The sequence below is a fragment of the Spinacia oleracea genome, chromosome 6, assembly GCF_020520425.1.
Source record: "Spinacia oleracea cultivar Varoflay chromosome 6, BTI_SOV_V1, whole genome shotgun sequence".
In the NCBI taxonomy this organism is placed as follows: Eukaryota; Viridiplantae; Streptophyta; class Magnoliopsida; order Caryophyllales; family Amaranthaceae; genus Spinacia; species Spinacia oleracea.
Window position 1 is genome coordinate 102463222 of NC_079492.1, and position 12734 is coordinate 102475955.

At 36.0% G+C, this 12734-nt stretch overlaps 3 protein-coding genes across 3 annotated transcripts; 1 reads left to right on the plus strand and 2 right to left on the minus strand.

The window, feature by feature from the left end:
• Positions 1-1889: 1889 nt before the first annotated feature.
• On the minus strand, positions 1890-5012 carry LOC110793384 (calmodulin-binding receptor-like cytoplasmic kinase 2). Its single transcript, XM_021998256.2, has 7 exons — positions 4873-5012; positions 4168-4448; positions 3715-3953; positions 3466-3634; positions 3150-3239; positions 2485-2783; positions 1890-2395 (listed from the first exon to the last, which is right to left on the minus strand). Exons 2-7 carry the CDS (start codon positions 4400-4402, stop codon positions 2078-2080), a joined length of 1350 nt encoding a protein of 449 aa, XP_021853948.1. The 5' UTR covers positions 4403-4448; positions 4873-5012; the 3' UTR covers positions 1890-2077.
• Positions 4574-9827, minus strand: LOC110793383 (probable anion transporter 4, chloroplastic). Its single transcript, XM_021998254.2, has 9 exons — positions 9277-9827; positions 8251-8477; positions 7713-8082; positions 7543-7587; positions 7301-7447; positions 5976-6113; positions 5846-5879; positions 5522-5701; positions 4574-5215 (listed from the first exon to the last, which is right to left on the minus strand). Exons 1-9 carry the CDS (start codon positions 9739-9741, stop codon positions 5208-5210), a joined length of 1614 nt encoding a protein of 537 aa, XP_021853946.2. The 5' UTR covers positions 9742-9827; the 3' UTR covers positions 4574-5207.
• A 987-nt stretch (positions 9828-10814) lies between these two features.
• On the plus strand, positions 10815-11286 carry LOC130463421 (uncharacterized). The gene is made up of 2 exons (XM_056832550.1): positions 10815-10854; positions 10922-11286. Exons 1-2 carry the CDS (start codon positions 10815-10817, stop codon positions 11284-11286), a joined length of 405 nt encoding a protein of 134 aa, XP_056688528.1.
• The last annotated feature ends 1448 nt before the right edge of the window (positions 11287-12734 follow it).

Genomic DNA, 12734 nt, shown 5'->3' on the forward strand with positions numbered 1-12734 from the left:
ACGCTATTCTTAAGGAAAAGACAAAAAAATAAATATGAAGGAATGGGGGCAATACAGGTAATTCACTATTGTGTGAATAGTAATTAAAGTGTGAATCTTTATAAGTGTTAGGATATATACTTATGACAAATTGTTTTTACCACCTAGAAAAATCAAAAAATTGTTTTTTACCACAATGTGGGACATTTCTCACTTTACACTTTTCACTCTTTTCTTTTGTTTTCCCAACAAGAATTTCCAACAGCAAACCCAACTTCAACGCATACTCCTCTTATCTCTTGGAATAAAATTTGTCAACCTAAAAAATTTGGGGGGTTCGGGTCTCCGAAAAACGCGACCTTTAAACCAAGCCTTCCTTGCGAAACTTGAATGGAAGATTTTACAAAATGAACAAAGCTTGTGGGTCTCCCTTATTAGGAAAAAATATCTTTCTAACACGACTTTTTTTCGAGTGTATGCCTAAACCGAAAGATTCTTCTATTTGGAGGCATATCCTTAATCAAAGAGAAATCCTGCGCAAAGGAATCCGATGGAAAATTGGGAATGGGAAATCTATTAATTTCTGGCTTGACAACTGGGCAATCCAGGATAATCTTCTCAATCACCTGAAATTGAATTTTAGTAATGTCAATATCGACCTGCTCGTAGCTGATTTTATACTTCCCAATCGTGAATGGGACCGTCTAAAATTAGCTTCTACGGTTCCCCAGTCCTTAGCAATGAAAATCCAAGGTCTCCCTATTCCGATGACTAACTTAGAAGATACCCCGATTTGGGGTGCCACCTCATCTGGAGAATTTTCTGTTAAGTATGCTACTTGGATAGCGCATGGGTTGGATAATCTTCCCCAATTGTGGAACCATACCTGGATTTGGAAACTAGATATCCCACCTAAATAGCTATCTTCCTATGGAAAATATGTCACAATAGTATCCCAGTCAGAGAGACGCTACATAAACGAAACATTCTTCCCTTCGATGTATGCCCTCTGTGTAACACTTATATTGAAACTACAAACCATTTGTTTATTCAATGTCCATCTTCCAAATTTATGTGGGACCTCCCACTAACTAAACAATGGCTAGATTATTCCATAACCTCGCATGATCTTCTTGAAAATCTGAAGCTTCTAAGAAAATACCCCATTTAATTTCCTTGTATAAATTCACCTTTCTTATATGGTCACTCTGTAATGAAAGGAATGGTTGTATTTTTAATAATGCATCATTTAACCCCTTCAGAGTTTTCCATAAAGCTAATTCGGATTATCATGAATGGCAGTCTCGGCTGCAAATAGACCATCACCAGCTCAAGGGTACCCCTTTCACCTCACACACCTCCACTAACTCCTCTCCACCTTCTCCTCCCGTCATGGTTCGTTGGTACCCCCCTCCAATGGGTACCTTCAAACTCAATTTTGATGGCTCCAGTAAATCTTCATCTGCAGCAGCAAGAATTATCATCCGCAATAGTACAGGAATCTCTATCTTAGCTTGTACCTTCAACCTTGGTCACACTCAGCCTTTCATGGCTGAAGCTATTGCTCTTCACAAAGGACTTCAAGAAGTTAGGCGACTCAACATTGGTCACATTCAGATAGAAGACGATAATCTTCTTATCATTAATACAGTTAAAGGATTATGGGCGAGTCCTTGGAAAATTCATAACATCATTGCTGACATCAAGCATCTCCTAAGCCTTTTTGACACTTGGGAAATCAAGCACGTTTTCAGAGAAACAAATTCAGCAGCAGATTGGATAGCAAATGTTGGAAATATGTATATAGACCCTACGACTAGCCAAAGTTTATCTTCCATTCTTTGTAATGACTACTTAGGAGTGACCCTCGTTCCGTAATTCTTAGTCCGTAGAAGTTACCAACCATCCTCTCTAACTCATTTCTCACGGAGGAGATGTTGTTACCATTAAATTACATTTCCAATCAATAATTAATGTTGTATACATCAAAAAATCAATAGCTGCTTTAATTTAAGCTTCTGCATTCTGCAATGGGTAAAAGGACTTATACTACATATCGAGAACTCAAAATTTACATAACCCAGTAAAAGGGAATATACTATGCAGACATAAAAGAGTAGGTCTCTCCTACAATCCCCAAAGATTCTTGTCGTATCTGTCTTGCTTCATTTTCACGTAAATCAACTGATCTATGAGAGGCAGAGTAATTCAACTGAGTTCCTTCCTTGAATTCCTTTCTAATAGCCCATAACGCATCAACACAGTTTTTCATTGCCGGTCTAGACTGCCTCACAGGCCCAGTACATTGTTTGGCGAGTTCTAGAACTTTCTGAATTACCTTTATAGACGTTGGACTTCTGTTCAGTCTAGGATCCATTGCCAGAACTGGCATACCATCTCTTAGCTTGTTCATTGCCTGCATAAACACATTTATTATTTCCCTAATACTTTTTTGTTCTATTAAGAAACAAGTCAAAAGAAATGGTTAGGATGATTGATGCTCACCCATCTTGTGGTTATTCTCTCTTTAATCCCTTTAAAAGGCTCAATTGGATGTCTCCCTGTTACAAGCTCCACAAGCACTATACCAAAAGAGTAGACATCACTTTTTTCAGTCAACTGGTAAGACTTCATATATTCAGGATCCAAGTACCCAGCTGTCCCTTTGATCTGAGTAGAGATGTGGGTCACATCTGCACCATCTGGGACAAATCGAGCAAGCCCAAAATCTGCTACTTTTGCTCGTAATTTCTCTGTTATGAGGATGTTTGATGCTTTTATGTCTCTGTGGATAATTGGAGGATCTGTCAATTGCAGGAACAACGTAAAAAGAGATTCATTCAATCAATCTTCCTTTACCAAATAATAATTCAAATTATACAAAACTCTACAGGGACTGGACAGTGCTACTAACTACTAACGACTAATATTGTTTCTGCACTTCTCATGAATTTAAAAAACTAATAGTATCTACATATACTTGTATAGTTGTACCAAGTACTCCGTATACATATGATAGTAGCATCTGAGTGTCCGTTCAAAATTAAGTTGTTGCAAGCTTTGAAATTTTGGCTCCATATCAAAATCTAACAGAAAATGTTTGTAACCAAATATAATACGAAGTACAACAAAAGTATAAACTGCATAACTGGAGCTTGAAATGCACCTACCATTATAGCTGTGTAAGTAAGTGATTGCATGAGCTATGTCGATAGCAATATCCAGTCGTTCAGCAAGCTCAAGCACTAATCCCCGATTACCTACATTGCAATTGAAATACAGTCAGCTCCCTTGGATTGAAGGTTTTAAAAAAGATTATTCTCACTGAGTAGTGAGCACACAAGATATTGCATTGCATATGCGACATTTTCATTTTCAAAAGTCTAAACACGCTAATGTTTCACCATGCATTGTATTTGTAACAGCCATCATCAAACAACCTTTTCAAGTACGTATATGCCTAGGGACATTTAGGAAATGACTTACCATGTAAAAGGTCGAAGAGAGTTCCATTGTCAACATATTCAACAACGATAATTTTTTCTTCTGGGTGCTCCAGATATCCATAGAATTTCACCAAATTTAGATGTTCAATCTTCGAATAGGCCAGGACTTCGCTCTTGAATTCTTGTGCACTGCGCTTATCATACAAGTCCTGCCACACAACCAGCAATTCAATGTGAGCAAAAGAGTTTTTTTGTTGATCATCAGATACTAAACCTGTCATATTTTTACCTTTTTCGCACGTTTTATTGCAACAACAGTTCCATCCTTCAGCTGGCCTTTGTATACTGTCCCGAAACCGCCATCTCCTATTACATTATTCTGAGAGAAATTCTTAGTAGCTTTCCTGATATCCTGAAGGGTAAAATTCAACGACCCATACACCTCTCCACTTGCTGATTCTGCCACCGAACTAAAAGAATTTGGTTGCCTTGATGAACCTTTATTTCTGCTTCCTGAGGAAAGCCCAGCTGAAACAGAACATAGATATCATGTCTTAATCAGAATCCTCCAAATACTATCATTTTACAGGTTCAATTCCAAAGCATTGACCACAATAATTCAGTTTAAATTAACAAAACTACAATCATTTTTAGATAATTATAATCAAATGAATATGAACTAAAATAAAACAGTAAGCCAAAGTAAAGACATAGAAAATGAGAAAGGTGATTGAGAACTTACAGGAGTTACTATGGATCTGATTTGAGTTCTTGTTTCCAAAAGATTCGTCAGGTTCAGGGGCTTCCCTTTCTGATTTGGACCCAAAAGCTGTGCAACTAATGGTAATTCTCCTTATAAATTGGTATAAACGAGACCTCTTTTCCTGGTCTTGCACCATAGATTTACTAACAACATGATCTTGCTGAGAGTTTGAGCTCGAAACATCGCGTTGTGAAGACCGAGGCGATTTCTTCATTCCCAGCTAAAAGAAATTCTCCAGCAAAACACTAAGCTGTTTGGATCTAAAAGATGAAGTATAAAGATTTGCTGGTGCATTAATTCCACAATTAGCTAGAGATATTATTTTAATGCTATATAATAATGTGGCGATAAAATGACTAGTTCAATCCTGAGTTGCAAAGCCAACTAGCAATAAGTAGTTGAGTAATTCCAGCTAGTCAAAGATGTTGAAAGGTCAATAAATTTCATATACAACCGCAATACTCTATAATTCTTTATGACCATTCTACACAAGTGGATGAGACCAAGTTGCCAAGGCCCCAAAAAAATAGCAACAGTGAAAGCCTGCCAGAAGCCTTTGCCCTCTCTTGAATAAACATGTTTTCTGCTTCAACAATCTCTTTCCTTGATCAGTAGTAACCACACAGAAAGAGAATAGAGCTACTAGTGATATTTTCATTCAACTTTTAACCATTTGCAAAGTACCTCAGAAAGCCGGTCATTTGTACAATCCTCAACACTAATCACCGTCTTCCACTGTGGAGAGACCTGGGGAGTTTACAAGACACAAAAAGTCACAGTTGATAGCCTCTCTGTTCTATCTACACAGATATAACGAATTTTACAGTGGCTCATGAATACATGTATGATGAACTTCTTATAATTTACAGCAGGAGTAATTCACACGTTTTGTGCTCTAGGATGAAAACAGATGCAGCCGAACCTACTTCTTCCATTCTTCATACACCTCTTCAATTGTATGATAAGTCCGTGTTATTTACAGATACTATATATCACCACAGGCACCTACAGAATCTGGTTCAAGAACCTGCGATTCAAATAATTTATGGAGTTTGTCAAAACAAAATTAACAATGTGCTGAGTGAAGCTGCTGCTACTCTGAGGAAGGCAAAAGAGTATTATAATCACATTGATCGACTTAGCCTAGCAATTATTTTACATTTTTTCAGGTGCAGCATTTGAATTGTTTGCTTCATACACTGCGCAGAAGATGCCACAAAAGCTAAACCATTCTATTTTTATTGCATAGCACTACTGCACCAGAACTCTACAGAGATAGTGAATGTTGAAAATGGAAACATGCTTAATAAATCATAAAAGGCATGACACTTACTGGATGCATCAAAATCTACCATCTCTCCGGTTGAAAATAAATTATAGAACAAAGCAGCAAGAATATACAAGAATGACGTCAGCCATAAAAATCCTCTGAAAGATCCGAACCGTTCAACAAAAAAACCGGCGCCAATGGTTCCCAGGATTGCAGCAACAGTTCCTGCTGTATTCGCCAACCCTGTACAAATATAAACTCTATCAAGCTAGAATCCAGAAATTCACGGATTGAAATATTTTAGTCTCGTTTTCCCATCCGTGTCTTGAAATTCCCAAGTCACGCATCAAACCAAAACAAAAGAAAGAAAGATAAATATAAACTTACCATGTAGTATGCCAGTATATTGTGGAGCAATTTCCTGGTATCAGAAAAGAGCAAGAATAAGATTTCTGTAGAAACTAAAGACATAAACTGAATGCCTACTGTAATACTTAACGTTTCAGAAGCTACAAACCTGTATGTTGACTAGGAAACCAGAATGACTGAATGACTTTAGGCCAACAGCTAATGTGAGCCAAGCAGAAGCTATCGAGGGGCTAGTTGCTGTAGTCAGGCCAACAAGAGCTATGGCAGGTCCAATAAATCCTATTGACTGCACATAATGAACAGAATCAATGCTACGGTTTGTCCAAAGATAGTTTAAGAGAACCCATTAATACTATAATTAAAAGTACAAGGTGAAACAAGGAGAACAATAGGGCGAGTCTAACAGGTATTTCATTGAGAAGTTACAACAGGATCGTTGCAAATATAAAGAATACAGGAATTCTCACATCAAATTCAACAACCTTATGGTTTCAATATGCAGTTTAAGGGAAGAGGAAAATTTTAACATGCATGGCAAGACAAAGGGGGTAGAACAGACAAAATTATGGTACACTACAAACCAACGGAATGTTTTTAACAAATGGATTAATGGAATAGCTCAGCAACAAGCTTAGCTTGAGAAAGATATAACAGGTCAATCTACTGTTGTCATGCACAGGGTATTCTACAAGTGCAGGAAAATAACACCAAAAGTTTAAAATCAAGTTGCGTAGTTAGTTGACCACAAAAAAAAATTCCCTTTAGCTCATTGAACATACAATTCAAAACCAATGACTATTTATGAGCACCAAATCCTCCCTTAATAGAGAGTTGATAGAAAGCATGGTTTTTGTATTAATTGCTTTGATTTGCATATTTGTAGTTTTGTACACTTCACATTTATAAATTCTCAAACTGGGTGGCGCCTACTCCGCTACTCATATAAAGTTAAGAAGCATGGTCTCAAAGGACTAAATCAACTAGACAAGAAGAAAGGATAGGCACTCAATTTATAAAATAACTAGTCTTATATAAAAATTATAAATTATAATTTTGTTATTAGAACTAATCACCACAAACAACAGGTAAAAATAATTATTTACAAAGATCAACTAAAGAAAAAGTGAACGCACATGTCTACATGTAATATTTGCATATTTTATTCCTAATAATTTTTGCGACTAAATATTCTTGCGTTGACTTTTTTTGTCCAATCGGATTGCTTTTCTTAGGAAAGCAACATAGGTAAAATTTGCATCACACTTTTCCTAAATCTTGGCATTAATTAGTACAGGGTATTAATGTTCTTTTATATACTACAATTTGAATTGTGAGTGAGGGTACTATTGACTATTCTATAGGGCGACACCAAAAGGTCATTATCAGGAGTTCCCTTATAGAATAGAGATACATCAAGTGATAGGAGGCCTATCATACAAAGTGATTGAAATGCAGAAATAAATAAGCACCGACCTGCATGATTTTTCGGGTCAAAGTGACACTGACACCACGCTGGATCAACATATCTGACCAAGCACCTCCAAAATATCCCACAAGCGCCATCATACTCCATGGAACAGCACTGAACCACGCTGCTTGTCTAAGATCAACATGATATACCTGCAACACACATTAAAATAACCACTCAAAGAAAAATCATACTCCGTATCACATATGCGACTTCACACATAGAAAGATAAAAAGTTGATACTCACACTGTTAAAATATAAAGGCATCCAGGAAAGAATAACAAAGAAGCCCTGCACAAGAGAAAAAAAAATAAAGCGCCTTAATGAGGTAGAAAATTATTTTTTGCTATATAAGTAGGTAGAGGAATACATGACATGATAATGTCAAGATGAGTGGATCAGATCTAGATCATTACCCAACTATGCATAGCATTAGCAACCATAAGTGACCAAGTAGGAAGCTTAGAGAGCAGCCGCTTGAAAGGTGGGATCACTTTAGCTTTGTGCGTCTTCCCGGCGATGGATGGAGAAGCCTGCTGCCTCTTCGTTAGTATGTACTTTAATTCATACGCAGAGATCTGAGGGCTTCTTTCTGGAATACTGGATGTAGCAGACAGCCATACCACAACCCAGAGAAATCCAAACAACCCGAATATAACAAATGGTCCAAAAACACCAGCGTTAGACATAAGAATGGGAGAAAGCACTAGTCCAATAGCACTTCCAAGCTGAAATCCAGCCATTGCTATTCCAACAGCTCTTGCTCGTTCTGCTTGAGGAAACCATCTAGTAAAAAATTAGGTTCAAACAGAGACGTTCAGAAAACTACTCAGAAATGCATTATTCAGTGCAGAAAGCCACAAACAAGGAAAAAACAAAAAAGAAAACATAAAGTTGGTTGCCGAATCAGAATGTTCAGTAAATAAGTTCGGAAAATAGACATGGTATCCATACTTTGATATCATGTTGTTCATCGAAGGAAGAGCTACACCTTCTGCAATGCCAAGCATAGCTCGCATGGCAAGCAGAGCCCAGAGAGACTTTTCAGCTGCCCACGGAGTAAGAAACGTAGCAAAAGACCACAAAGCAACACCCCATCCCATGACAGCTTTACCGCCATAATAATCCACTAGAGCCCCACCAGCTATTGGTGATATAAGGTACCCCCACAAGAAAGATGACTGCCATCAACAACAACATGAATCAGCAGCAGCAGAAACAAGAAATAGATCTTTTTACTTCTACTCAAACTTCCATCCTAAGCTAATGATATCATGCTAGTCGTGCATTAAATCAGTTAATGAATTTATAAAAATCCGTTACAAACTGCTATTCCCTAGCTCCTTGTAAGGGTTAACAAGTCAAAAAAATATCTGGCAAGACACAAGCCTCGTCATTCTCACTGATTGGCCCACAAAATTATATCTTCGGGCACATAAGCAAATTTTCTTTTATGATGAGAAGACAGTGGATATAAGAGTGATGTAAGGGACAAAGGGCATTCTACCATACATCCATTCTCCTGAACAGAAAATTACTCAATTTCTTCGATAAAGAATTGCTATATCAGTCCAAGTCTCCATAATTTTGCAGTTGAATCCTGAAGTTCTCAATCCCTAACTGAACTCAAATTCTCTTCCATGAAAGTGGTATCATTAGGAGCTAGAACCCCCAACTAATAACCAAATGAGCAACAAAACAAATTCAAACGCAAATCTAGGAACTGCTAAATGCTTAGTAACTGGACAAAGTTTGACAAAGAAGGTTCAGTCAACGCATAAAACTTCATAAACAATGTTCAATTACGTCACGACTGAAAGCAATTTCAAGTAGCTATTAATTCATGTATGTTACACTGCTTGCACAAGAATTAATCAAACAATTGAAACCTGAAGAAGTGTTATAAATTTAAGCAGTCAAAATAAATTCTGAAAGCTTTAATTGCAAAGATTAACATTCGAGCAATCAAAGAACATAGACCTGAACAACGCCAGCAAATGCTCGGCTCCAACCATGCGATTGAGAAAGAGGGACAATGGCGACGGACATAACAACACGATCAGCATTACAGAGAGCAAGAGCCAACGCTAGCATCATCACCACTTTCACTCTCTCAGACGTCAAGAATTCCAGAAAACTCGGCGCTTCCATTCCCTCCCCTCCTCCGCCTTCGGCGAGGAAGTGAGAATCATCGGAAGAAACCCTAGATTTACCGGAAAGTAACGGCGGATATCCATTACTGGGCCTGACTGCAGGACGAACGGAGAAAGGAACGCCGGCGAGAAAGGGAGAGAAAATCGAGCGTCTATTGATGGAAGGTGGAGCAAATTGAGCGGAGGAGAGAGAAGGATTGGAGAAGAAGTGGAAATTAGGGTTTAGGGAAGGGGAAATTGAGCGGAAATGAAGTTTGTAGCTTGAGGCTGGAAGAGAAGCGCAGGTGTTCATGGTTGGTGTTGTTGAATACTGACTGACGTTGGTAGAAGAGAGAGACAGTAGTTCAGGCCAGAAGTTGTCAAAAGTACGCCGTATTTCGGTGGTGTACTCCCTAGTTTATTTATAGGACTATTTTTCTTATATGCACGTGATATATGCGAAAATAAAAAAACTACTCTGTAATAAATGTTAAGTATCATTTATATTAAAAATATTCAAATAGTGCAATATTATAATACGCATGCTCTTAAATGACAAAAAAATCTAAATTGTAATATCAAAGTACAAAAATAAACATAATAGTATTACATGCACACGATGCAAACTGACAACTAATTTGCTAATTTTAATAAAATGTGTCGCATAAAGTTTAATTTTGTACAAACATGTGTAAACATTAAAAATACATTCGTATACATATTTGTATAAAGATTAGTTTTCTAATTTGTAGGATATATGTTTATATTTGCAAATTACAAGCTCAAACTTCTAATTTTAACAACCTTAAACTTATAAAATCATTTTAAATTACAACCCAAAGTCAATTTCCGATAAACTTTACCGGAAGATATAGTCATAATGTTATTAAAAAAAATTACTCCGTACATAATTTCTATAAAAAAAATTAAATCGAAATATAGAAATTAAAACAAAATAAATCGAAAAATAAGAATTAAGTGTTTTTTTTATAGCTATTATGTAATTGTTTTTTTAATAACATTATGACATCATATTCTGGGGTTATTTGCCTGAAAAAAGGCTTCGAGTTGTAATTTAAAAAGGATGTATAAGTTTAAGGTTGTAATTGGCAAAATTAGAAGTTTGAAGTTGTAATGGGCATAAATAGAAGTTTGAGGTTGTAATTGTCAAATATAGAACTTTATTAGGTTGTACGTAGTACTTGCCAAATTTGCCTTATTTATTTAATGCTATTGAATAATTCTAATTGTCGTTGAGGATATTATAATATATTCTATAGGGGCACACCAAAAGGAGGCATGCTACATCGTTGTCCACCAGCGACAAAAAAAATCCATACCCACCCTTAAAAAAAAAAGTTGGAAAGATGGCCCACACATAAATAAATGTGTACAAGTGTTGCTAACTTGTTATATACTGTCATCGGTAATATAAGTATTGTCATTGTTATACATATACTGTCATTGTTGTATTAAAATACTGTCACAATCAGCCAAAAAAGACAGATTGATAAGATGGCAGCTGAATATTGATGGTACTTGTGGCCTGTGTCAGTTGGAAAGTGAAAGCTTGGAGCACTTGTTCTTCTCTTGTACTTATTCTAAGGAGATTTGGAGACAGGTTCTGCTTTATCTAGGTGTGACTAGAACTGTGTTGCCTTGGCATGATGAAGTACAGATTGCAGTGAAGAAAAGCAGAAGTAAACAGAAGAAGGCTTGCAAGTATAATATAGCTTTCATTGAGTCAGTGTACTGTATCTGGTTGCAAATAAACTCTAAGGTGTTTAGGGATCATGTTGATCCAGTCAAAACTGTTGTTAGCAACATTATGTTTAATGTTGAGTGTAGATGTCAGTAGTGGCTTCTGTTTGCCTTAGCTAGCTTGTGTTGGTTAGCTTGTTGCTTCTGTTGTTCTGGTGGACAGTTGGTGTTTTCAGAGTTTGTTAATACTCTGATTACTTGGTAAATAAAGCTTATTATTATTTGCCAAAAAAAAAAAACAATCACCCAAAAAAAGGAAATTATGTATACAAGTGTAATGAAATAGAAAAAAGTAAATGGACCACTTAAATGAATGGATAAAAGTGTTGCAAATTAAATGAATGGATAAAAGTATGTATACAAGTGTTATATAAGTATTATCATCGTTTACATAAATATTGTCATTGTTGTATTAAAATACAGTCATTGTTGTATCAATTACTGTCATATTGCCGATATTTAGTAATTTGTTTGACTTTTCAACTCATGTAGCGAAAATACCATTTTGCCCTGGGTATGGAGTCTTTTTGTCACTGGTGGACAATGATGTAGCCTGCCTCCACCAAAAGGTTATTTGGGAGTTCCCTTATTTATAAGACTATTCTTCTCTCTCATGTGATTTGTACCACGTTACACGAAATTGAAAAACAACTATTGTGAATTTGTAATAGTAAGTACGGAGTACTTTGTATAGCATTTTCGTAATAAAGTAGAAAAAAATGTGAATTAAATGAATAACATTTATACTAATATATTAAAAGGCGTTGCGAAAAATGTTTATGTGCCACGTAGAACTCTCCTGTTTACGCCACGTCATTCACTCACCAAGTTTATGGGATGTTGTTGACAATTAAAAATCAATACAATGAGGTTCGAACACAAGACCTCAAGTTTGGAGAATAACTCTCATTACCATCTTAACCAACCTCTAATTGTTGTTTATCAATGCATGTTAATTTATAAATACATGTTAACATGAAGTCTAAAACAACTAAATTTCTATGTTACCTCTTATTTCTTATGGACTATATTGAAATAAAAATAATAATTAAAATATTAGAAAACCCATGAATTAAACAATTAAAACATTAAGAAAATTACTTGGCATTATAAAGGTAATGTACATGTGTAATTGATGAACTTAATGAATTTTTTCACTTTTATGGTCTACATGTATTTTAGTCAAATATTGAGTTGAAAAAGAATTTCGAATTTCAATTATTCAAAGTAGCAACCGGGGGCATCGCCCGGGCTACACACTAGTTTGATATTAAAAAAAAAAAATAGGAAAAATTGATAGGAACAAGTCAACATTTTGGGTGTTTGCAAAAAACTAAGTCAACCTTTTGATGATACCTGAATAAGTCAACCTTTATGCCTATCAATTTTAAACAAGTCACTTTGTATTTAATTATGACCGATTATAGGAGGTGGGGTGATGACATGGCAGGTAATTACCAATTTTTTCTTTTGTACTTATTTATTTATGTATTTTTTAGTTTTTAATATTAAAAATAAGCTTTTTTGACTCCTTTAGATAGGGGT